General features: G+C 48.0%; 1 protein-coding gene across 2 annotated transcripts; it reads right to left on the bottom strand.

Moving 5' to 3' along the window:
* Positions 1-13,758: 13,758 nt before the first annotated feature.
* Positions 13,759-20,613, bottom strand: LOC106150106. Of its 2 annotated transcripts, XM_013521770.1 has the most exons (5): positions 20,501-20,613; positions 20,225-20,227; positions 19,009-19,200; positions 16,363-16,441; positions 13,759-15,907 (listed from the first exon to the last, which is right to left on the bottom strand). In XM_013521770.1, exons 3-5 carry the CDS (start codon positions 19,070-19,072, stop codon positions 15,400-15,402), a joined length of 651 nt encoding a protein of 216 aa, XP_013377224.1. In that variant the 5' UTR covers positions 19,073-19,200; positions 20,225-20,227; positions 20,501-20,613; the 3' UTR covers positions 13,759-15,399. The 2 variants fall into 2 exon arrangements, with proteins under 2 accessions (XP_013377224.1, XP_013377223.1); XM_013521769.1 differs by lacking the exons at positions 20,225-20,227; positions 20,501-20,613 and having other exon boundaries at positions 13,759-15,575; positions 15,775-15,907; positions 19,009-19,194.
* Between the last annotated feature and the right edge of the window lie 2,355 nt (positions 20,614-22,968).

Genomic DNA, 22,968 nt, shown 5'->3' with positions numbered 1-22,968 from the left:
GTTAACTCAGCTGTTACAGAGACACGGTTCTCTGGAATTTGTTGCTTCAGTTATCACTCTAGCGCAAGGACCCGGGTAAGAGCAGTTGTTTCCAGCTGCCTGGGATAAGCTGATTTACAATAACATGACTATGACTTTACTAGCCTGTGCACTATCTCATGTGTGTGATACCTGTAGGGCCAGGTTGGGCTGCCCACAGTGGTTAGCTGCACTAATTAGGTGAACTCATAGACGAGTATTTGGAGTTGGTTATCACAAGGTGACATGCAAATCAATGTGAAGTGTCTATAAATAATTACTTCCAAATGCTACCACCTGCAGGCAAATCTACAGCACAACTACTGTGTGCTCCTTAAATAACCGTCTTGTGACACTTGCAAGAGGAGACACCAGGAATCATGACTGTCGGTGGTCATGTGGGGTCCCCAGGTGGACACCAGGCTGCGGGCTGGAGCTCTAAAGGGAAGGAGGGATAAGGCTGCCGTTCCTGGGAACTGGAGACATCCATGAATGTGGCTGAGAAATGAGGAAAAGGAGGAGCTTTGGGCCCAGCCAGTCTTTGCCTGGCTGCATCTGAACAGCTGCCGCAGCGGCCACGGCAAGGCGGTAAGGATTTGCTTCAGGAGAAGGAACAGTGGTCCTCTGCATCAGCACCTGTGCGCTCACACGATCCAGATCCAAAGCACAAGAAGCGTCCTTGCAGTCGCTCTCGGGACGTGCTTGCTTTAAGGCTAAGCCCCGACTCTAATGAGTTACGCCTCAGAGCGTAGCGGAAGCAGAGTGACTTTCCATGGAGGGTCAGGAGAACTAAACGATGCCGCCCTGCACAGCCCGGGCCGCTGTCCTTTGAGGTTTGCTCAGTTAGGTTAGGTCAAGTTAGCAAGTGGGAAAGTGTCAGGGAGGAGAATGGGTGTGTGTAGTCTAAGCTGTCACCATGCACGCCCACACAGCCTCACACAGGCATCGTCCCTGTGAATGCTCCACCGCCAGCCTGTGAGAAGGCCACCTGTCCCAGTGCCTTACTGATGTGGGGAATTTTGAGGTTTTCTTATCTGTCCAAACTAATGCTGAACAAAGTATGCTTTTGTATCTATTTCTTTTACTAATAGTGGTGTTTAAAGTCTTTTTACATTTTCATTAGACTTCTGTGTTTTTAAACTACCCATTTTTGACATTTTAGTAAGATGTTAATTTTTTCTTAACAATCTGTTCATAATATATATTTGCAAATGTTTGGCCACTTGTATTTTATCGTCCCTTATGGTGTTTAATAATTAAGAAGAGTAATCATTAAAATTTATCCAAAAGCATAACTTCCAAAACAAGTGGACCATTTTCATCATTAGCTAAAATGTTTGCACAGTAGCTGTTCCTAAGTGTACCGTAGGTTGAGGAGCCTGTTACTGAGTAGCAGGAAGGGGCTGGGCCCGCAGGGATCCACCAGAAAGGCTGCGGCTCCTGCTGTGCAGTGGCTGAGGGATCGCTGGAGTCCTGAAGCCCAGAGGCTGCACACAGCTGAGGAGAGTCCGCCCAGGGCGGCAGCGGGCAGGCTCAGCAGTGGGGACCGGGCCTTCCCTTTGCAGCGCTGGACAGCAGAGATGGGCGGACGCAGCCTGTGCTGGGTCTGCTTAGCATACTAGGAAATGAGAGTAATGCATCACTCTGTGAGGTCCCTGGCTGTGCTTGAGAGCTGGAAATAGATTTGCTCCAGGGCTCTGGCATGCAGTGTGCCACAACTCCTCCCCCACTGGATAGAGGGAGAGGAAAGAGATTTGAGAAGCATCCGCCAGAGCTGCCAGATTATACAGGGAGCAGGAATCCAAAAGGAACTGCCATGCTGTGGGCCTGTGTAGTAACCAAGCAACAATTAAACATTTCTTTTTAACTTAAAAGGGCTAACTGAAATGAAAAAGGAACATCTTCAACAGTGAAAATCATTTTGGATAAATGCTCAAATTTCTCAAAATCTGCAACTGAGATCCCCAGAAAGTACAAGGAAGCAGATGTTTGCCAGCCCCGGCTAACAAACTCCTTCCTGCAGCACGATGGCATGACGATCTCTCCGCTGGACTGTGTCTCCGCAAGATGGTCTCGGGAGGCAGGGAGGGGTGGAAGGCAGTATGTGATGTGTGCAGAGCCGTCTCACTCTCTCACTGCAAGAAACCTCAGGGTGCACCTTCTGGGAAGGAAGCCGTAGCTCAGGGCTGTTGGTCAGCTGGGAAAGGGCAAGAAAAGGCTCAAGTCCAAGGTTCATGTTGCAGAATCCAAGAGGTCAGAGAGATCAACAGGGAAAGACAGGAAGATTTTATTAGGTGTACACTTGGCTCAGTGGGACGCCTGTCCAAGATGGCTGAGCGTTGGACAACGGACAGGCTCCAGTCTTTATACATTTGGTCAAGGGGTTGGTCTTTGGCATTGAACTTGTGGGTGGGCAGAAGGAAAACAAAGGCAGTTTGTCAAGCTGTGACAGTTTTGTATCTTGGTGGCCCTGCTCCAGCATAATGATGTTATGGGAACGGGGGATTGTCAGATTTTACTTACAGGGACAAATGTTACTGCTTTTATCTGTATTAGGTTTTTTTTTTTTTTTTTTTTTGTCTTTTTGAGACAGCTTCTCACTAATGCAGTTCAGGCTGGCCTCGAACTCACAGCAATCCTCCTGCCTTAGCCTCCCAAGTGCTGGGATTACAGGCCTGAGCCACCACGCCTGGCCTTTTATCTATATTTGAACATAGAAAAACAGCTGTAGGGAGGGGGAAGTCTGAGAAACTTGATTTTTTCTTTTTAAATTCTGCTTCATTTCATATTATCAAATTGAGACTGTTGAACACCAGATTTCCCCTAATGCCATTGTACACAGACCATATCTGGATTTCCCAGATGTGTGCTTTCCACACATCAGTAAATGAAAATTGATCTCATCAGAATGGCTTAGCTGATTCCCCTGCCCCATCCAGAAAGCATGCAGGAAGCAGAATAGGAACTGAGACATGGAAGGATGATGGTTGAGAGGTGAGAAGATTCATGTTTCACGGTGTAACTGGAACTAGTGTGATGCGTTAGGATCCTGTTAGGCAGAAAGGACGACAGCCCCCAAATAGAGCCAGGAAGCCCAAAGTGGAGGCTACTGAGTCACGACCCTCCAGGGATCTTACAAAAAGTCTGCCAGGGTCCTTCAGCTGTCTGGGACCGTCGGAGAGCATGATAGGCCCTCCAGTGGCTCATGCATGTGCTGTACATGGGCTCTCCACAAGCACTGCCTAGACTGGACCTTAAAGAGGATGTAGTGTCCTCTAGCATAGAGTTTATGTTGCTAACACAATGACTTGAGCTCCCTTCTAAGTCCCTTAAAAGCCCCTAGAGAAAGAGCCCTTGTGGGTATCCTACTCTGCAACCCTAGTAGAGCTAGAGGGAGCTTTACCATCTTCCCTTCATATCTTTTACTTTCTTGCCTTAATATCTTTTTTTTTTTTTTGGTTTTTCTCCAGTACTGGGAACCGAACTCACGACCTTGCGCTTGCCAGGCAGGCGCTTTGCCGCTGAGCTAAATCCCCAGCCCCAGCCTTAATATCTTTTAAATGAATTTGTTTGTACCCTACCTCTTCTCTCTGCACTTTCATTTTTCATCACCATGGGACACAATCCCAGTGTTTTGGTAACAACCTCATAGTAGAAGAGAACTGTAACGAATGCTTTGGTACAAGGTCAGTCTCTTCCCTGAAATTACCTCTAAGAAGAGCAGTGACTGACAGATGAGGAGAAAGGTGGAACTGATTATAAATCAGCTGGGAGCTCATGGTGGTGCACACCTGAATCCCGGCACTCAGGAGGCTGAAGCAGGAGGCTCGCCATGAGTTCAAGGCCAGACTGAACTATGTAGCAAAACCCTGGAGGAAAGGAGGAGGGAGACAAGAGGGGAAGAAAAACAAATTGAGAAAGAAAAAAAATCCCATAAGCAAATGCCCAAGCAGTTTCAGGTAGGTAAAATGTTCATCTTCTGAGTAACATCCCAGCTCTGCAGGAGGACCTGTCACGGGAACCAGCATGAGCTCTGGGAAGTCCCGGAGACACCAGCTTCCTGCCCCTCTTCCCTCAGGCCTCCCCAGCGCACCGGGTCATCTGCTCTGTCCTCCCAGGTGGCCGCCCAGAGGCCCTGGAAAGGTTCTGGGTGGCAGCTGCTTTCCCTCCTGGAAATTTGTATTTAACAGAAGCCCAGGATGAAAGTTTCCGGGACTTGAAAGTGCAGCTCGATCGTGTGATTGTGAGAGATGCTGGTGTAAAGCGAGCAGCGGGCGGTCTCCTCAGCTTCTCTCAAGCAGTGACGCAGAGACAGCCTGGCTGCCTGCGGCCCACAGCCCAGGCTCTCTCTGCTGTGACATCGGGTGGTCCAGGATGGCGCAAGACAGGGTGCTCACAGCACTGTGCTCAGGCTCTCAGAACTGTCTCACTTTGAATGACACGGTTGGGCTTTAAAAGAAATAATTTATAGAGCATGATGAAACAAAACTCTTGAGAGGGGAAATTTCACAGATTAAGAAAAATCTAGAATTTTTATAACAAATGATGTGCCCCATTCTATCCTTACTGGTATATCATTAATAACTGCATAAAAAGTATTTTGAAATTTCAACTGGAATACAACTATCTGCTTCAAAATGAGACAAAATAGAAAACCTGGAAATGACACTTTTTAAGCTGATAAAAGTAACGGTTAACCAGCTGGAGGCATTGGCATCTGCCTAAGGTCCAGCTTGTCAGGAGGCTGAGACAGGTGCAGTGCTTGAGCCCAGGAGTTCAAGGCCAGCCTGGGCAGCATGGAAGGAAGGGAGGGAGGGTTGCCAGTCAGCCTGGGGCTCTTTTGCTCCACTCAGATGGAAATGGCAGATCGGCAAAGTGCAGCTCCACTAGCAGTCCTGACGTCCCCTGACGACTCTGGTAGTGCTGGATACTCAGTTGACACAGTCTGCTGCTATAGTTCACTAGGTTTTTTTTCAAGTATTTTTTTTCCCATACCAAATGTGCTACCCACTGTCTGGTACATATCTTTGTGGTTTTTTGTTTTGTTTTGTTTTTTGTTTTTCTCCAGTACCGGGAACCGAACTCACGACCTTGCGCTTGCCAGGCAGGTGCTTTGCCACTGAGCTAAATCCCCAGCCCTGGTACATATCTTTTGATGTGCATGTGCCTGCATTTCTGTTACCCCAGGAGTGAAATATCGAGGTCCTAGAATATGCTGATTTTTAGATCTGGTGTACAGTGTTAATCACAATATACCCACCCCAGCAGAAAGTAAGAGTTCTCTGCTCCACATCCTTGCCAACACTTGGAATTGTCAGTCTTTAATTTTAGCAACTCAGGAGGTAGTATCTTATTATGAGTTGCATCTGCATTTACATGATTATTAAGAAAGATGCCTGTCAGATGGTTTCCATGTGGAAAAAATAGGTTAAAATTATATCATATGATAAGTTACATTTAGCTCTATAAAAGAGACTCTGTAGAGAAATCTGTGCAATATATAATTTGTCCAAATTAGCTTTCATTTGGGGAAGAGAGTTCTAAAATATCAACAAAGTAGTTTTCTCATCAGTTGAAAAGTCCTTCAGGAAGAGAACTATTGGGAAAGTATGGTTTGTGGTGGTGGAAAAGAAAAGTTCCCTCAGTGTCTGGAGGGAATAACTTTAAAAATACTTAAATGGCTACGTTTACTTGGTGCACTTAAAAATGAAACTTTTCAACTTTAACACTGTTGTTACATCTGAAATAATCTTATATGATGTTCTAAAAAAAAAAAGAAAGATGCCATTTGGACTCCTTTTATAAATCAAGAGTTCAGGTTCTCTACCCATGTTTCTACTAGATTTTCTGTCTCTCCCTTATTGATTTATAGGACTTCTTCATGTATGCTGGGTGGGAGTCCTTTGCCAGTTATGTGTGTCGTATGCATCTACTCCCGTGCTGACTGTCCTCTTCACTTTCTTGCTGGTTTCTTTCAATACACAGAGATTCTTAATTTAAATATAATTCAATTTATCAGTCTCATCATAAGTGCTGCTTTTTGCCATCTGCTTAAGAAATTTTTCTGTACTGAAGGTCATAAATATCATTTATCTTGTCCTGTGAAAGTTTATTTAACATTCATATTTAAAACTATATTCTTTCTGAAATTAATTTTTGTGGATAGTATAAGGTATGCTTCAACATACATTGAAATATCACATTGAATCCTATGAATGTGTGCAGTTAATTCATATTGCTCAAAATAATATTTAAAAACCTGAAATGTCTTCAAATGAATGCTTAGTTCCCAATTAAAAAAAATTGATTCTTACATATGGCTACCACAATGACCTAGTACTGTTAACTTTTAAATGTTGTTAATGTCCTTTTTTTTTGGTGGTGCTGGGGATTAAATACAGGACCTTCATACTGAGCTACATCTCCAACCCTTTTCTTTTTTTTTTTTTTTTAAACTTTGAAACAGGTCTCACAAAGTCATTAATTTGCCCAGGCTAGGCTTGAACTTGCAATCCTTTTGCCTCAACCTCCCAGAGTGCTGACATTCCAGGGTCGTGCCACCACCTGGCTCTAAATGTGTACTTATTTAGTATGTTCTTTGCCATAGATCACATGCCCACATAGGTTGGTCTGCTTTGGGACTCTGACCTTTTCCACTGGTCTATTTTCTGTGCCTGTTGAAATAGTACTGCCTAATTCCTGTAACTTTATAGTGAGTCTATCTAAAATGTAACTTCTCTTATTTTGTTCTTTAACAAGGTCTTGGTTTTTCTTGGCCCTTTACATGTCATATATTTAGAATCAGGTTGTCAGTTTCTCTGTTCAAAACCCTGTGGGGATTTTTGTTTTGCTCAGTTGGATGTATTTGTTTAGTATTAGTTTTTAATTGGCTTTTATTTATCTTTCCAATCTTTGCTTCTGATTTCTATTTTGATAACTATAATAAACCTTCTATTATAATGCCTTATCAATGACAGTAGCAGGATTGCTAACTATCAGAAAGCAGGGACAATATTTTATATACTCTTTCAAATGTTAAACATATCCTGCAAAAAGGATCTTTCAGATAAGGTTCATAGCTAGTAATCACAACAGATGTGTTAGTAAAACCATGCCATCAAGATTGGGGGGCCAATCTGGTGTGTTATGGGAACATCCAAGTCCCAGGAGGAACAGATGGAAGTTGTATTTATCTCTGCAGAAATAAACTGTGACTGTTTTTCTGAACTCTGGCAGGATCCATAGATGTATTTGCAATGAGCCCAGATTTCTTAAAAATATTTTTAAATGATATATTTTAGATGATGATCCCTAAAATTGAGATAAGCATATTCTAAACCTTCTAATATTTTTAACTCTTGCATTTTGGATGACAGTCTTTAAAAATGAGCTAAGCATATCTTACACCTTCTAGATGACCTTTGAAAAAACAAACAAGCCATGTAATTTCTACACCCAGAATCACAATAAGGAAAGCCAGACAGTGACGCATAAATGTCTCCATGTTTCCAAAGCAGGTGCCGCAGATTCCTCCGGGCCCTGTGAGCCTCATCAACCATCACCTGGCTGATGTGAAACAACAGCTGGCCGAGGGTTTCACGTGGTCTTGGGTGACATGTCAGTAAGCTGTACAATCACCCACCAGCCTCTGATAATTGACACCATTATTACTGTAAATCTGAAGACAGATTAACACACTAAAAATGAATATGCCTTTATAAAAATCTATTACAATATTGCAAATGTAGTAGTATGAAGAAATGTCAATTTTATTTTATAATGGATGTGCTGTCCTGAGACTCAGCTCATAAACAGTGTACAGTGCGGGGAGGAGGCTGCCCAGCACCTCTGTGCAGTGAGTCATTCATTGCCCAGTAGACCGCCGACCATGGGGTGGCTTCCTAGGGAACCTGACTGCTGGGCCGTAATCCAGGGCACAGATGCTCGGAAGCATCTTTCTCCCGCGACACCGCCCAACGCCCAGCACAGAAGGTTGTGCTAGCATCTCAGCTGGGAGTAGTCAGTCTGTGGTGGGGCAGGGTGTCTACCAGTGAGGTAGAGATGCGTAGGATGGGGAGAGGCCTCAGGTGGGGAAGCGTATCACAGATGGTTTCAGAGTACAGCGCTGGGTGAAGCTCAAAGATAAAAGTCCACCTTCCGTTTCAAATGAAGTGAAGTGAATTTGAAGTTGTTCGCCCACGCTCCAGGCCACACTTTGACTTCTGAGCTCGGTACTCTTTTAGCGGGAGGACTGACGTGCTCTTCATCTGTTGGCCTCGAGCTGAGGTCCAGCGTGGTGGGCAGCAGAGTCTCCCCAGGAATCCAGGCCATCGCCATCCAGGGCAGGAGTGCGCGAGTGGCCGGGGCGGGTTGTGTTCGCTGTGTTCTCTCAGGTCCGCGAGACTGCGTAGCTGGCACCACCTGGTCCCAAGAGTAGCAGAAAGGAGCTCCCTCTTCATGGCCTGTACTTTGCGGTTTTAGGGGAGGCGTTTTAAAGGAACTGTTCTGTGAGCAGTGATGACCCCATTGGAGAAAAAGTCAATCCGAGCTGGGAGAAGGGCTGGGTCTTTCACCCTCCTGGAGGCTGAAAACTCCGGATGGCCACTGACCAAGGTCACCCTGAGTCTTCCGTGAGGGGAAGTGCAGCTGCTCCAGGCTCAGGCTCCGAGCCTCAGCCTACCTCCCTGGGTTTGTGAACGTTTAAAGGCAATCTAATAAGTACAGTGTGAACTGCTGGTTCCTTGTCAGGAATTTTGATTTTTGCCTTTCCTTTTTAGACAGGGAAAATGAGAAGCAAGGAAGGAAGAGGAAGCCGCCCTAGTGGGTGTCAAGCCATTAATTATTAAAAATACCATTAGGGCACAGCTGGCTGTAAGCTGGAGTTAAATGACCATCTTCAGTGTTCAAATTGCTATTTGGCACGCATACTTAACTGGAAAACTTGGTGTAGGAACTTCAGACTTATTTCTGACTCTCAGTCTACACCTTACCTAGGAGTACCAATGCTCAATAAATACATGAAAAGTTCAACATTTCTGCCCACTAGAGAAATGCAAATGAAAACAACAGAGATTCCACCCTACTCTAAAAAGGATGGCCATCATAAAAATCATAACAAATGCCGACAGACTGTAGGGAAAAGAGACCCTTCTATATTTTGGTGGGAAGGTACACTAATACAACCACTATGAAAATTAGTATGGAGATTCTTCAAAGAGCTAAAACTAGAAATTCCATACAACCCACCTGTTCACCTTGTAGGTATCTTCACTAGGCATAGTGGAGCACACCTGTACTCTCAGCACTTGAGAGGCTGAGGCAGGAGATTGCCTCAGCCTCCCAAGGCCAGCCTGAACTACATAGTGAGACCTTGTCTCAGAAAAACAAAAACAAAAAGTTAAGCTATCATATTATAATGCACACCCAAGTTTACAGCAGCAGAAGTCACAATAGCTAAATCTTCAGAGCAGCCTATATGTCCATCAACAGATGAATGGATAAAGAAAATGTAATATTTATATACAATGGAATACTACTCTGCCATGAAGATAAACTTGAGTCTCACTAAAAATAAATATGCTTTGTAGGAAATGGATGCACCTTGAGACCATAATATTAAATGAAGTAAATCAGACACAGGAAGTCAAATATTGTTAAATATCTCTTATATGAGAAACCCAAAGTATAAATAGCAAAATAAGGGGTAGATAATAGGAAGTAGGGAGACAGTCCTTTCTCAAATGAGAAGGGGATCAAATGGGAAGAGATGGAGGAGGAAAGGAGAAGAGGGGAAGATGAAAAAGGAATTAAGTTGTGCTGTGTACATGTACCAACTCCTCATAAGGAATGTGTCTTAGTTACTTTTCTCTCATTGCTGAGACAAAATACCCAACACCCAAAGTTAAAGGAAGTGTATTTAGCTCACAGTTTGTGGAGGTTTCAGTCCATACTCAGCTGGCCCCAAGGCAGGGTGGCATGACACAGTAGCAACCATTTATGGCAGTGGAAGACAGCACAAGCAACAAGCAAACAAGCCTCTTTCTGTCCCTTCTATCCAGCCTACCAGCATTGGGGCGGTGCCAGACTGATCAGCAGACTGATTTAGTAATCACATGCCCTTAACCCCAGCATCACACACCCAAATCCAGCCACCCCTGAAAAAGCCCTATGACAGCATGAGGCTTTGGGGGAACAGCTAGACACAAACCGTAACGGAATGTAATCATTGTGTACTGCAAATATGCACTAATAAAAATTTAAAAATGGAAACACAGCTTGATTGAATGTATGCTATTTAAGTTCCACAAGAGCAGGGAGTACAGCTGCCATAGTTTGGATCTAGAATGTTCCCTGAAGACCCAAAGCCTGAGTCTGCAGCTTGGCACTGTTGGGAGGTGATGGAGCCTTGAAGAGGTGGGGCTTAGGGGGTTTCCAGTCACTGAGGGCATTGGCCTGGACATTGGCCTGGATGGGGACATTAGGACTCCAGCTCCTTCCTATCTCTTTGCTTCCTGGCCACCATTAGGTGAGCAGCTTCCTCCAACATGTGTTCCTGGCACAACGCATGGAGCTGCCATCACCCACAGCAACAGGCCCACGTGCCCATGGACCGCCCCCTCCAAAACCAGGAAGCTGAGGAACACAGTGTCTCTTCATTGCTGGATTCCAAGGGCTTAGAAAATGTCTGACACATACCTGCTTCTCAATAAATACCAATTAGTAAACATACTATAGCTACTTGCTTTAAACTTCTGAGATAAAAATGTTAATAACTGCTTCTAATGAATATTAACTTCTGATAGGCTTTGTACCAGTTTCCTTTGCAGTGTTTGCTTGTTAATTTATGCCAGAGAGAATGGTGATACATCCTCAGCCCTTTTAATTTTATTTTGAAACGAAGTCTATGTTGCCGAGGATTGCCCTTGGACTTGCAATCCTCCAGCCTCAGTCTCCTTTGTACCTGGAAGTGCAGATGTGAGCCACTGCCCTGGCTACACAGAGTATTTATTTTTAAAGCAGTTACTCATCTATTTACATTAAGGAAAACAAAGTTTTTTTTAAAAAGTACAGCACAGGGGTGCTGTAGCTTGCTTGCTGTTAGAGCCGGTGTCTCATCAGAAGAGGGGGGTCACTGGGAGCATGACTAGGAAGGGTTTATCTCCCTCCCCAGCTCCTCCTTATTACTCTGCTTCCTTGCCACCATGAGGTGAGCGCCTCTCCTCTGCCAGACCCTTCTACCATGTCCTTTCTGTCTTGGAACCAGCCAACCATGGACTGACTCCTCTAAAACCTATGAGTCAAACTAAACCTCTTCTCCTTTAAGTTGTGGGTGTTGAGTATTGTGTCTCAGTGACAAGAAAAGTGGCTAAGACATAGAGTTCTAGCAACACCAGACAACCTTAAGTTTGGATCATGAGTGATTGTGAATAAAGGCACAGAGGCAGGCTGGAGCTGAAGCCTAGGGAAGGGCTCTTGCCTAGCTTGTGTGAGCCCCTGCTTTGATCTCCAGCACTGAAAAGAACAAAGAAACAAAACCAAAACCACACAGGCAAAATGCAGTGTCTCTATGCTGTTTATGTCTTCTATCCCCCAGGCCAGGTGGGTTGTTAACCCAGGCTTGGCAGGCTTAGCCCAAATGTGTGGAGCAGTTAAAAGCAGCAAGGCAGTGAGACTAGTCTTCCCGATCCTGGGAGACTCTGTGCTCAGAGACAGAGCACTGTGGCCTTTGGCACCTCCTAGGCAGATTCACCTGATTCTTCAGGCAGTAGTTTTTGCCCGTTGTTTCTGAGGAGCTTCCAGTGATGTGGTTTGACCCTGTCATAAGGCCCTCTAAGAAGGTGGACAGTATCCGCTCAGCATCCTGGCCCAGGGAAGAGGTACTGCCACAGGGCAGCTCATTTATAGCTAGGGAGGGGACAGTGTGTCATGGCTTGTGTCTAGATGTCCCCCCTCAAAGCCTCATATAGTCATAGGTGGGAAATTTTGAAGGTGGCTGAATTAGGGTGTGTGAACGTGGGTAAGGGTATGATACTGGGATTAAGGGGCCTCACCCTGCTTGTGGGTGGCATCAATCAATAGGTTTACACCCTGGATAGACTGCAAAGGGAGAGAGGGAAAGCTCTCCTTGCTGTCCCTGATGCTGCTATGCCGCCTTCTGCCTACCCTGTTATGGACTGTTTCTCCTCTTTGATGCCCCTCTGCCATGCTACCCTACCTTGGAGCCAGCCTACTGTGGACCGGAACCTCCACAAACTGAACTAAATAAACCTTTCCTCTCTTGACTTTTTGATGTCAGATATTTTGTCTCAGGAACTAGAAAAATAAGATGCAGTGTGAAATCTCTGCTCACTGGGAAGGAAAGTAGCAATCTGAAGAAAGAGGACCTTTATGTTATGGAGATCTGAATCTGTGACCTACTGTCCTGGTCACTTTCTTCATCAGTGGGACATAGGACCCAGCACCCATGACTTAAATGAGAAATTTGGTTCGTGGGTTTTAAAGGACTCAGTCCATGGTCTTCTGGCTGCAAGACAGGAGGGGCCTGGTGGAGGAGAGAGTCCCACTTCACGGCAGCCAGGAAGCAGAGAGAGAAGGGAGGAGGTGGGAGGGAGACACTGTAGACTTTTCCAGTGACCTGCCTCTTCTTACCGGACTCTGCTTCCTAATAGCACATTCAGCTCTGAGCTCTTCTGTAGATGAATCCACTGCTGAATATGGTGCCCCCATGATCCAGTCACCTTCCAAAGCCCAGCCTCTGGACACCTGGGCCTTTTGGAGAACACTGTGGAACTAAACCATAACATCTGCAGAGACCAACAACACTTAGTAGTCCTGACAGAAGCCTGAGGCAGGCAGGGAGAGCAGCCACAGAGAGAATGACTGAGGACAGCCGCAGGCACAACTGGGTCTCTGCAGCAGCCCCAGCTCTGTGAGAAGCAAATGCTGCTTCATGGGAGGCAGCTGGTTGCTGAGTCCCAGAGGTGTCAGAGAGCAGACCCCGTGCTGTCTGAACGACTGTCCTTTCCCACAGCCTGTTGAGCCTCCTTCTGTTCTTTCCCTCCCACCTCCTTAGCTGACCCAGAAGAGCCTCATTAGCATGAGTGTAAATGAAGACTTCTCTGGCTCTAACATTCCATAATTATAATGAGCTCAGTAAAAATTGATTAATTCAGACCACTTCCTCCAAATTTCTAATTATTTCATTTGGACTCGGCTGACGTTTATTTTACTCAGCACAATTTTATTATAGATGGCTCAAATTAAAAAGAGGGGAAGCAGAAGTATTTCAAATATTTAAGGGGACAAAATGTTAATTTAATAATGACTTTATCTACTTATTAAAAGTTGATGAACCAAGGAAATTCAATTAGATAAAATGAATAAATAGTGTTAACCTTTCTGATGTTTTCCCGACAAATGTTTACAGATTCTTTCTATGGACCAGGCTTTGTGTTAAGTAGTAGAACATAGCAACTCAGTCAAATAGGCATGGTGCTGTCTGATAATTCAGGAAGAAAAATAAAAGCATAACATAAAAACTATCTTGGAGTGATGTGTGTTTTTCTGCTATCTCACTAAATATGTATACATCTATACATCTATACACTGTGTGTAGGTAGGTAGACAGATAAATAGCTAGATAGATGATAGATAGATAATAGAATAGGTAAGCAGATAGCTGAATGTGTGGAAGGGAGGGAGGGAGGAAGGAAGAAAGGAAAGGAAGGAAGAAAGGAAAGAAGGAAGGAAGGAAGAAAGGAAGAAAGGGAGGGGGGATGGGTGGGTCTTTCCTTGTAGCAGCTCCGAGACTGATGAGGGAGGCAAACATCTGAGTGACCACACTGCTGTGATAAACACTGAACCAGGGGCTGTGTACTGAGTGTTAACAGGCAGAGGAGACTCTGAGTCATCCTAAGGTGGAGTCCAGAGAAACTTCTCAGGCCTGGCTGGCTAGGATTTGAAGGATGACCCTGCATGGATGGAGAAGAGAGGGAAGCCCAGGGCAAGTGTCTCCAGGCAACTACAGAGTCCAATGGGACCAGAGCCTACTTGGTGAGGACAGAAGGAAGCACATTTATTCTTATCATTCACCATAGGTGTGTTCTATAAACTTGCCTCAAACCTTGTAGCAGTGAACATGGAACTATTTCTCCTAGAGGAAAATATAGAGTTACGTTCCTTTGAGCTTCTCATCACAATATTTAGCTCAGCCAAAATGCTATTTGTATTACATAGATTTGTGTGCAAAATCTGCTAATCTCAAAGTGGAAAAGCAACTCTTCACATCACCAGTTACGTGTGGAATACAGGGCAGGGGTCTTTAAAATCCTCCCACAGCCTCCTGCTCTGCAGAGCTTGCCTTGCTTGTAGGTTTAATACTTTTCATGTCATATCACTAAGGCCACACACAAGCCCGCCAATGCAGAGAAGGTCCTGGCCATAAATCTCTTTGGCTTTCAGCCTCAGAATGCTCCCCCACACTTACTGTTATCAGACATTACCTCATGAACCCACAAATTTAGTCAGTGTTCCATCTTTTCCATAGCTTCCTTGTACACTCTAGATGTTTCTTCAGCACTTTCTGGGGGTCTCATGTATACACGTGAACTTCCTCCTCCTTTTTCCAGACTTGCTGTTTTACTGGTTTGTTAACATCAAACTCCCCAAGTCTTGTGTCCTGTGCCTGGAAGAAGCTGATCTAACACATGTGCGTCCTCCATAGGCATAAGGACACAAGACAGAACTTCACGACATTTGGGGACCATTCTCATCAGCAAAAACAACAACAAAAGATGCTAGAAACATAGCAGTAAATAGATCAGGAAAAGGATTCTTATATAGACAATGAGACCCGGAACAAGAAGGCAGATTGCTGTACAACCTCATCTGGGCACGCATGTATTGGGTGCCTCAGAATTCTTCCCTCTTATTGTAGTTCATATCTAGATGCCCCCTGCAGCCTCATGCTCCTAGGCGGGGCTTTTGACAGGTGGCTGAACGAATCATGGGGGCACTAGCGCTAAATGCGATGTGAGGAATTGAGGCTGGTTGGATGAGGATGGTCACAGGTTGTGGCCTGATAGGGTATGTCTCCATGCTGGGTCCCTTCCTTCCTTTCCCTCCTTTCTTCCCCTTGCTGATTCCTAGCCGCCATAACGTGAGCAGCTGTCCTCCGCCAGCCTCTTGTCCACCATGCCTGCTCTGCCTCAGAGCCAGCCAACCACGGGAAGTCCACATGAGCCAATATAGATCTCCCCTCCTTTAGGCCGTGGGTGCCAGGTACTGTGTCCCCGTGATGAGAAAGTGACTGAGCCACTCCTGCCTGGCGCCTGTCTGCGACACTGAAAGTACTGAGTACTGCCTCCCGGGGACCCACCCATTTCAGTGGGACTGTCCAGAGCCACTGTCCGTGAATAGTGAGGCTGTTTGTAAGCCCGGGGAAGCAGAGCGAGGCTGGGGCCAGGGACGAAGGCCCACTTTCGTGCTGAGAGCTGTGCACTGCCCCTGTTGCATCTCGGACAAGGGAGCGGGCATGTTGGCTGTTGTGAGAGCAGCACCTGTACTGAAAGGGGGAGTGTGGCTGGCAGAGGGGAAGACGGAGGCAAGGCAGGAGGTGGTGGTGTGAGTGTGGGTGAGCGGCAGAGCTGGGCAGAGGTGTCCCCAGGGGGGAGCTGGAGGTCTGGTCCTGCTGTCTGCAGGGCGGACGTGAGCAGTCAGGAGGGAGGGAGGACAGCACTGGCCCAGGCTGCGGCTCACCTGCACCGTGGGTCCGAGTGTGTTCTGAAGAGCCCTGGCCTTGGCACCAGGGCCTTGGCCACCTCCAGCTCCTCCACTGACTGGCCTGAGGCGCGTTCCTCGCCTCCTCTCTGTTATCCATCTCCAACAGATTCTGTATGATGGGAACGGCGGAGCACGAGTGGGGCTGGGATCCGAGCGAGCGTGGACACCTTTCATCTCAGAAGAGGAGAAGCAGCGGCCCTGGGGCGGGAGCGGGTGTGCGTTTGGACGTGGAGCCTTGCCTAGGGCTGTGCTCGCAGGTAAGGATGTCAGCAGCCCTGGGCTCCACTCAGAGAGGCCGCTGCAGAGAGGCTGGGGTCAGGACCAGGGCCTTGGACGTCAGGAGCAGGGAGGTGGCTGCCAGGGCCCTGGGCATGCGCAGTTTTGGGATTAGTGGGCCAACCACGCAGCTCGGGGATTAACGATATTTAAGAGGAAAGCAGGTGGGATGCAGAGGGAGAAAGCAGCAGCAGGAGGAAAGCCGGATGGCGAGAGCTGGGCTGACAAAGGGAGCCAGTGCTCTGGGTGTGAAGTGACAGAGAAGCCCCAGCTCCAGGGACCGCTCACCTGTCCTGACGAGTTTGACATGCAGCTGGTGTGAGTGGCTGAGGGGGCTGTGCGATTCCGCAGCAGGATCCTCTAATACCTAAGGAGTAATAAAAAATACTGTAAAATTCAAAACTGTGCTGGCTCATAGGGGAACCCCTCCCAGTCCGATGCGATTTTATTGCTGTATTGGAATTCTCAGCCGTTCCCTGCGCTGAAGCCCTGTGCCTTCACACGGTGCCTCTCAGGGTTATTTCTTCTGACTACACAGACACACCTTCCTGAGGCCCAAGTGCCACCTCGACCCCTCTTTCTGTCATCAAGTTCTATCCCTTTTCTCTAAAAGATCTAGAACCTTCTCCACCCTCAGACCATCTTTGTCCTGGTCCATCATCTCTCTTCTCTATTTTGCATTGTTTTAATTGAGATACCATTCTCTCTCTTTGGAAGGGAACAGTGAGTGGTTTTTGTACCTTCACAAGCTTGTGCAGCTGTTACTACTGTCTTAGTCCAGAGCGTTTTCATCATCCCAAAGCGAGCCCCACACTCATTATTAGAGACCCCCACTTCTCCCTGCCCCTGGCTCTGTCAATCACTGATCTGCTTTCTGGCTATAGATTTCTCTGTTCTGAGCATTTGCCATAAACAGAATCATACAATATGTGTATCTCATAATTAGCTTCTTTTGTCCAGCATAATGTTTTCAAGTTTCATCCGTGTTGTGTCTCTCAGTGCCTTTTCTGAATAATATTCTATTACCTGGGTTTACCACTTTGTTTATCCATTTGTCCCCTCATGGGCATGAAGACCACTTTCACTTTGGGGCTATTATGAGCAGTACACCCATGAGCAGTCTTGTCTTAATCTGCTAGGGCTGCTATAACAGAGTGCTATAGACCAAGTAATTTATAGACAATAGCAATTTATTTCTCACAGTTCCGGAGGACTTCGTTCCTCACACTTCTCAATCTTGGAATCTAGGAGTCCAAGATCAAGGCTCCAGCAGATTTGGTTTTCTGTTCACAGATGGCACCTCTTTTGGAAGAAAGGGCCGCCATGCTGTCCCTGTGGCAAGCACCCAAACCCCACGCGTGAGGGACCCACGCTGCACATAATCACCTCCCGAGTTTGCATGACTGAATACTGTATCACCCTGGGGTTAAAATTTCAACATATGAATTTAGGCAGTGCCTCCAGCGTTCGGTTCTGAGCAGTTCCTGTCCGCGTGCTGTGTGGACCTCTGGCTTCAGTGTGCCTGGGCTGCGCATCACCTGTTCATAAGATTGGTGAATTAGCTCCTCAGTTTTTCCTGCTTCCAGTTTGGTCAAGGTCTTGATCAACGCTTTAACCTCATTCTACACCTATGGTTTTAAAAACATGTCCTTTTTAAAACGTTTTGTAGGGCTGGGCTCAAAGCTGGACCCCTGGATGCTAGGGAAATGCGCTACTGCTGCACTGCACACCCAGCCCCTAAACACGGGCATCTTTCAACTGTGTAAATCACACCGTGCTGAGCCTAAATTTAAAAGCTTTCAGTAACTTTCCATAGCACTGAGGGGGAAGAAACGCAAAAGCATAGGTGGCTCCGGCAGGCCCTGCCGCCTCTGCGACTCGCCCTCCCCGCGGACTCCCCCGTGTGCTTGGAGGTGAGGTGCCGCTGCCTGTCCCTGCCGTGTGGCACAGGTGCCATTGGCGGAAGTAACACTGCGTCTGCGCGCCGCCCACCCAGGCCACTAAGCAGCAGAGGGACAGGAGCCAGATGCTCTGTTCCCTCGGGGACGCTTCCTGCAGACCAAGTCACAGGCTCCCAGGGTGTCAGAGCAGAGAGGGCCTGGCTCCCCCAGCCTGGTGGCTTTGTGGCTACAGAGCCCGGGGGCTGCGTCCGAGCTGGGAGTGGGAGGGCAGAGGCCCGTGCGGGGGCTCGGTGTGTTTCCAGGGCGCTCCATCTGGACAGACTTTATATCAGCAGGAAGAGGAGAGGCGCAAGGAGCTAGATGGAGCTCACCCAGCCTTGTTCATTTATAGGGGGGGACCAAGGCCAAAGGCAACGCAGTGCCTCCTTTCCTAGGGCCCGGTCCGCCTTGCTCCTCCGTGCAGGCAGGCAGGCCTGGCTCTGCTCGCTGAAAGGGCACCGAGGGCGCAGCTGTGCAAATGCTAAAAAGAAAGGAGCGAAGCCTCAGCCACGGGTGACCGGGCAGAGGGGCCGGGCGTGGTTGGACTGCAAGAGAAGCTGAGGAAGGAGGACTCCAAACCCAAGCTCAGCCTGGGCAACTTAGCAGGACCCGTCTCAAAAAGTAAAAAATGAAAAGGGCTGGGCTGTAGCTCAGTGGTAGAGCACTTGGCTAACGTGCAAGGCCCGGGGTTCCATCCCCAGCACCACAAGAAGCCTGGAGCAGAGGGCCAGGGGAAGGGGCATCTGACGATGGCCTGGCCCAGACAGGAGGGCTGCCCCAGTGAGGGCCCTCAGGGAGGGGCAGAGGCTGTGACGGGAAGGAGCCCCAGGAGCCAGGGAGGAGCCAGAAGAGCAGCGAGGTGGCTGGAGGCAGAGCACAGCCTTTGGAAGGCCAGCGGCTGAGCTGTCACGTACACACACCCACACACCCACACACACACACACAGCACGCGGAGGCACGCACAGACACGAGGGGGTAAACCCTCAGCACTCACCCAAGTCCAGCAACTCATGAAAAGAAAGCCACCGAATGGAGCACTGCTTCTGGGCAGCGCGCATCCCGCCGACCACACTGCCTGCCCCTCGATGTGCCTGGCTCTGGGTCGATGTCTCTTCTGCAGAAAGCCTGGCCACCTCCAAGCCTGAGACGCGGACACAAAGGGCCAGGCGTGGGTTCCTCTCACTTGCAAAACAGAAAAGCGGGGCACTTTTTCTGCTTTTGTGTAAATATTGGGCAGCAGCAAAAGTGTTCCTAACACATCTGTAAAAGTGTGAGTCAGACAACGTCGTGCACGTACACAGGAGGCCCCAAGGCGGCCGAGCCGTGTCAGGGAGTCCTTGCGACACAGGGCTGAAGGCGGCCTCACTCTGCATGTAGTCTCCTCAGGGAACTCTAGCAGCGCTCGTTCTTAACACACAGCAAAATGTCTAGTTTTAAAACTATGTATCTTTGGTTTGTTTGGTCTTGACACAAGATCGTGCCAAGTTGCCCAAGCTAGCCTGGAACTTGCAAACCTCCTGCCTCGGCCTCCATAGTAGCTGGGATTATAGGAGTGGACCACCGTGGTCAGCTCTAAAACAATAACACCTCCTGATGTTGCCCCCATTTCAGCTTCCTAAGAGCCTGCGCCTGACACCTTCAACTCTCCGAGACCCATCCAGCAGGGTCTCCACCCTCCTCCCCCGCTCTCCGCCCTCCTCCTCTTTCTCTTTGTCTTGTTGTTTTGTCCATCTGTTTAGCCTTTCTGGATGCTGTAGTTGTTTCCCTTTATGCCCCTAGCACCTGGGTTCTTGGGGGTTTTTTTGAGAGAGAGATCTCACTCTGTGATTCAGGCTGGCCTTGAACTCACGGCGATCCTCCTGCCTGTGCTGGGATTACAGACAATGCCACCACGCCTGGCTTAGCACCTGGATTCTGCACAGCATAGATCCCAGGGACCAGCAGTTGATTTGGTGACAAAATGAGAGATGGCAGAAGGACAGGGGAGGAGGAAGGCGGTGATGTCATAGCATCGCGTGAATGTGGTCAGCGCCACCGAGCTACGCGCTTAGAATGGTCAGGAGAGGTAATTTTATGTTGTGTATCTTTAACAACAATTTGCAAAAGTAGTTTTCTTATAAAACTTTTATTGAAAGAGCTCAACATTAGAATTTAATGTATGATTACCCTGTGGAGTAGATTTTAAAAACAATTTTTTAAAGAAGTGCTTTGTGCTTTCCCAGGAGCCTCCTTCCCACCCGTCTCTGTTCTGTGAACGACACTCCTATCCGCAGCACTCTTCTTTCCGACTTCGGCAGTAGCTGCTTCCTCTTACTGAAAAGGAATGTCTCTGTCACTGTCCCTGTCCCTGTCCGTGTCTCTCTCTCTTCCCCGAAGACACGCACACTGCCAGCTACTGCCACCTCAGATCTCAGGAGCCAGGCAAACGAAAAGCCCGGTACAATTACGACTGTGCATCGTGTGAAGATGGGACGCTTTCTCCTTACCTTCCGACGTGGTGGACCTGTCATCCCCAGAGTCTTCTGCAGCTGGTGGGGATGGGAGAATTCTGAATGGGATTAAATAGCAAATGTGCTCAGGACCTGTCTCTGACAGACTGTGCTCCACGGTCAGCTCCTAACCCAAATTAGGAAGTGGCTTTTGCTTGTGAGGGAGTGAGTCAGAGAAGCCCTGCCTTCCCCACCAGTCCATGAGTGTCCTGCATAGGGCAGCACAGAGCAGGAATGGCTGTCACAGGGCAGCGTCTCTGATGCAGCCTCAGGGCCACGAATGCAGGGGACGGGGTCGGGGGGGGGGGGCGGGTAGAGCTGGGAAGGAGGCAGGAAAGAGTTAGGGTACAAATGTCTGCTCTGTCCAAACCTCCCGGGTTAAAAGCTACTCTGTAGTGCCAGGCCTGGTGGCTCACGCCTGTAATCCCAGCACTTGGGAGGCCAAGGGAGGAGGATCGCTGTCAGTTCGAGGCCAGCCTCTGCTACAAGGTAAGTTCAAGGCCAGCCTGAAGTGCATAGTGAAATCCTGTCTCAAAAAGACAAAAGAAGAAAGAGAAAAGCTACTCTGCAGTGTGAAGGCATTTGGAGGTGTGGCTTCTGGAGGTGGTTATGTCATGAAGACCGAACTCTCGTGAAGAGGATTAGTGTCCGTACAGAAGGGCCCCAAAGAGCTGCGTCATGGCTCTGCCGCGTGAGGACAGTGAGAAAGCCCCATCTAGGAAGCAGGGATTGCGAGCTTTGCTGGCTAATGGGACGTAGCTTTCTGCCATTTATAAGCCATGGGGTCTGTGGTGTTTTGTTACAATAGTCCAGCCAGGCCCAGACCAAGCCCAGGAAGAGAGAGCCGTTCCCTGTGAAATGAGTAGCAACAGCCCTCTGGCAGAGACATGAGAAGCAGATGTCTCTGGAATACTACAGGCGAGGGTGTGTCTTAAAATTGAAGAAGTCGTATAAGAAGAAAGCTATTTGCAGTAAGGCCCCATAAAGCAGTATTCATTAAGATACTGAAACGGGAAGCCTTGAATTTCTTTCTTGTCTATATAACCCAGTCTCAGCTCTTCGGCTATAGCAACAGAAAACAAAGTTGCAATCCTCCTGCCTCAGCCTCCCAGGGCGCTGGGATTACAGGTATGCACCATGCATGGTTGACGTTCTTCTTTATTATGACATCAAAACAGTTTCTTTAAGACAGTTCCGCAGTGGACCCTGAAACCTTATCAATGAACCGTCCACCCTCTGCTACGTAAGTTGGTTTATCTCACATTTTGCGTGGATTTTTCGCCCATGCATGGTTTTGTGCCATGTGCTGGCAGCTTGGAAGATGTGGCCCACTGAGAAATGCAGACCTTCCGAACACTGACGCCTTTTGTTTACAGTATCCGGAATCACTTTTGCCTCCCCTGTGACGCCATCATGAAGTCTGTAGAGAACGGGGAGCTGCCCGCGCGGAGCGCGTGCACGTTACTTCTTCGAAGTTCAGATTTTAACCTCGGCAGCACTTTCTCTCGCTTGTTTTCATTGAAGTCTGAGGCTCGTTTGGAATATTTTCAAGAAAATGCCAACCAGATACCCACCTTGGAATAGTCATAGTTCATCTGTCATTCTTTTAAGTGAAATTAGTTTTTTGGGAAAAAAGAAACCAATGAACTCACAACTCAGATTTCCAGTGATTCCCCCAGGCAGCTCCAGACCTGGGGAGAAGTGCTCCATACACGCTTCCGGTTTTCTCTCTCTCTCTCTCTCTCTCTCACACACACACACACACTAACAACGTAGACGCAAGGGTTGAGATTTAATAAAATCAATAATTGTATTGGTTTATCGAGGATAAGGAAAGCTGGCGTCCTTTCATCTTTCCTCCCCAGTTTCTTTTCCCACCCCAGCGCAGATGTCCACCAGCGAGAAAGGCAGAAAATGAATTAGCACTGTTAGGAAAATACTTCCAACCCCGGGGGCTGCCCTCCCTCCCAAAAGGATGCCAGGATCCGTGGGGATTCATGCAGAACCATTGTTTCAGCCTGGTCGCTAAAGCTGTCCACACTTTGACCTGGAGGGGACACTCGAGACCTCCGCACCCTCCTTTGCTCCACCCTGGAACGCACAGAGGCCAGTATGGAAAACCACGGGGGAAGGGATACAGCTCAGTGGCATAAGCGCCTGCCCGGCAAGCCCAAGCTTCATGAGTTCGATCCCCAGCAGCGCAAAAGAAAAAAAGAAAAAAAAAGTGAAGGAAAACCACGGGGACTCCTTGGCTTTGGGGTCACACTTCCCCTGCACCTGTAGATACACCGACTCCTGCTGATTCCGTTGTTCATATGGCCACATCCGGTTCCTAAGCCAGCCCAGCGGCGCTGCGCCTGCTGGAGGAGACAGGGCCTCGGGACCAGCACCGCCGCCGCTCTCGGCCACACGGGGGCGCCAGTGCGCAGGGCGCGCGCGGTGCGTCGTGGGGGTCCGCCCAGCGC

Source organism: Chinchilla lanigera, unplaced genomic scaffold, assembly GCF_000276665.1.
Source record: "Chinchilla lanigera isolate Chin_1 unplaced genomic scaffold, ChiLan1.0 scaffold00064, whole genome shotgun sequence".
Lineage (NCBI taxonomy): Eukaryota > Metazoa > Chordata > Mammalia > Rodentia > Chinchillidae > Chinchilla > Chinchilla lanigera.
This window is presented reverse-complemented; position numbering and strand designations above follow the sequence as displayed.

Coding starts and splice junctions, on each gene's coding strand:
- LOC106150106 (XM_013521770.1), bottom strand. CDS start 19,072: ATGCGCGCTGCCCAGAAGCAGTGCTCCATTCGGTGGCTTTCTTTTCAT. Junction 16,442..19,008: donor TCATGAGTTGCTGGACTTGG/GTGAGTGCTGAG, acceptor ATTACTCCTTAG/GTATTAGAGGATCCTGCTGC. Junction 15,908..16,362: donor TGTCAAACTCGTCAGGACAG/GTGAGCGGTCCC, acceptor CCCATCATACAG/AATCTGTTGGAGATGGATAA.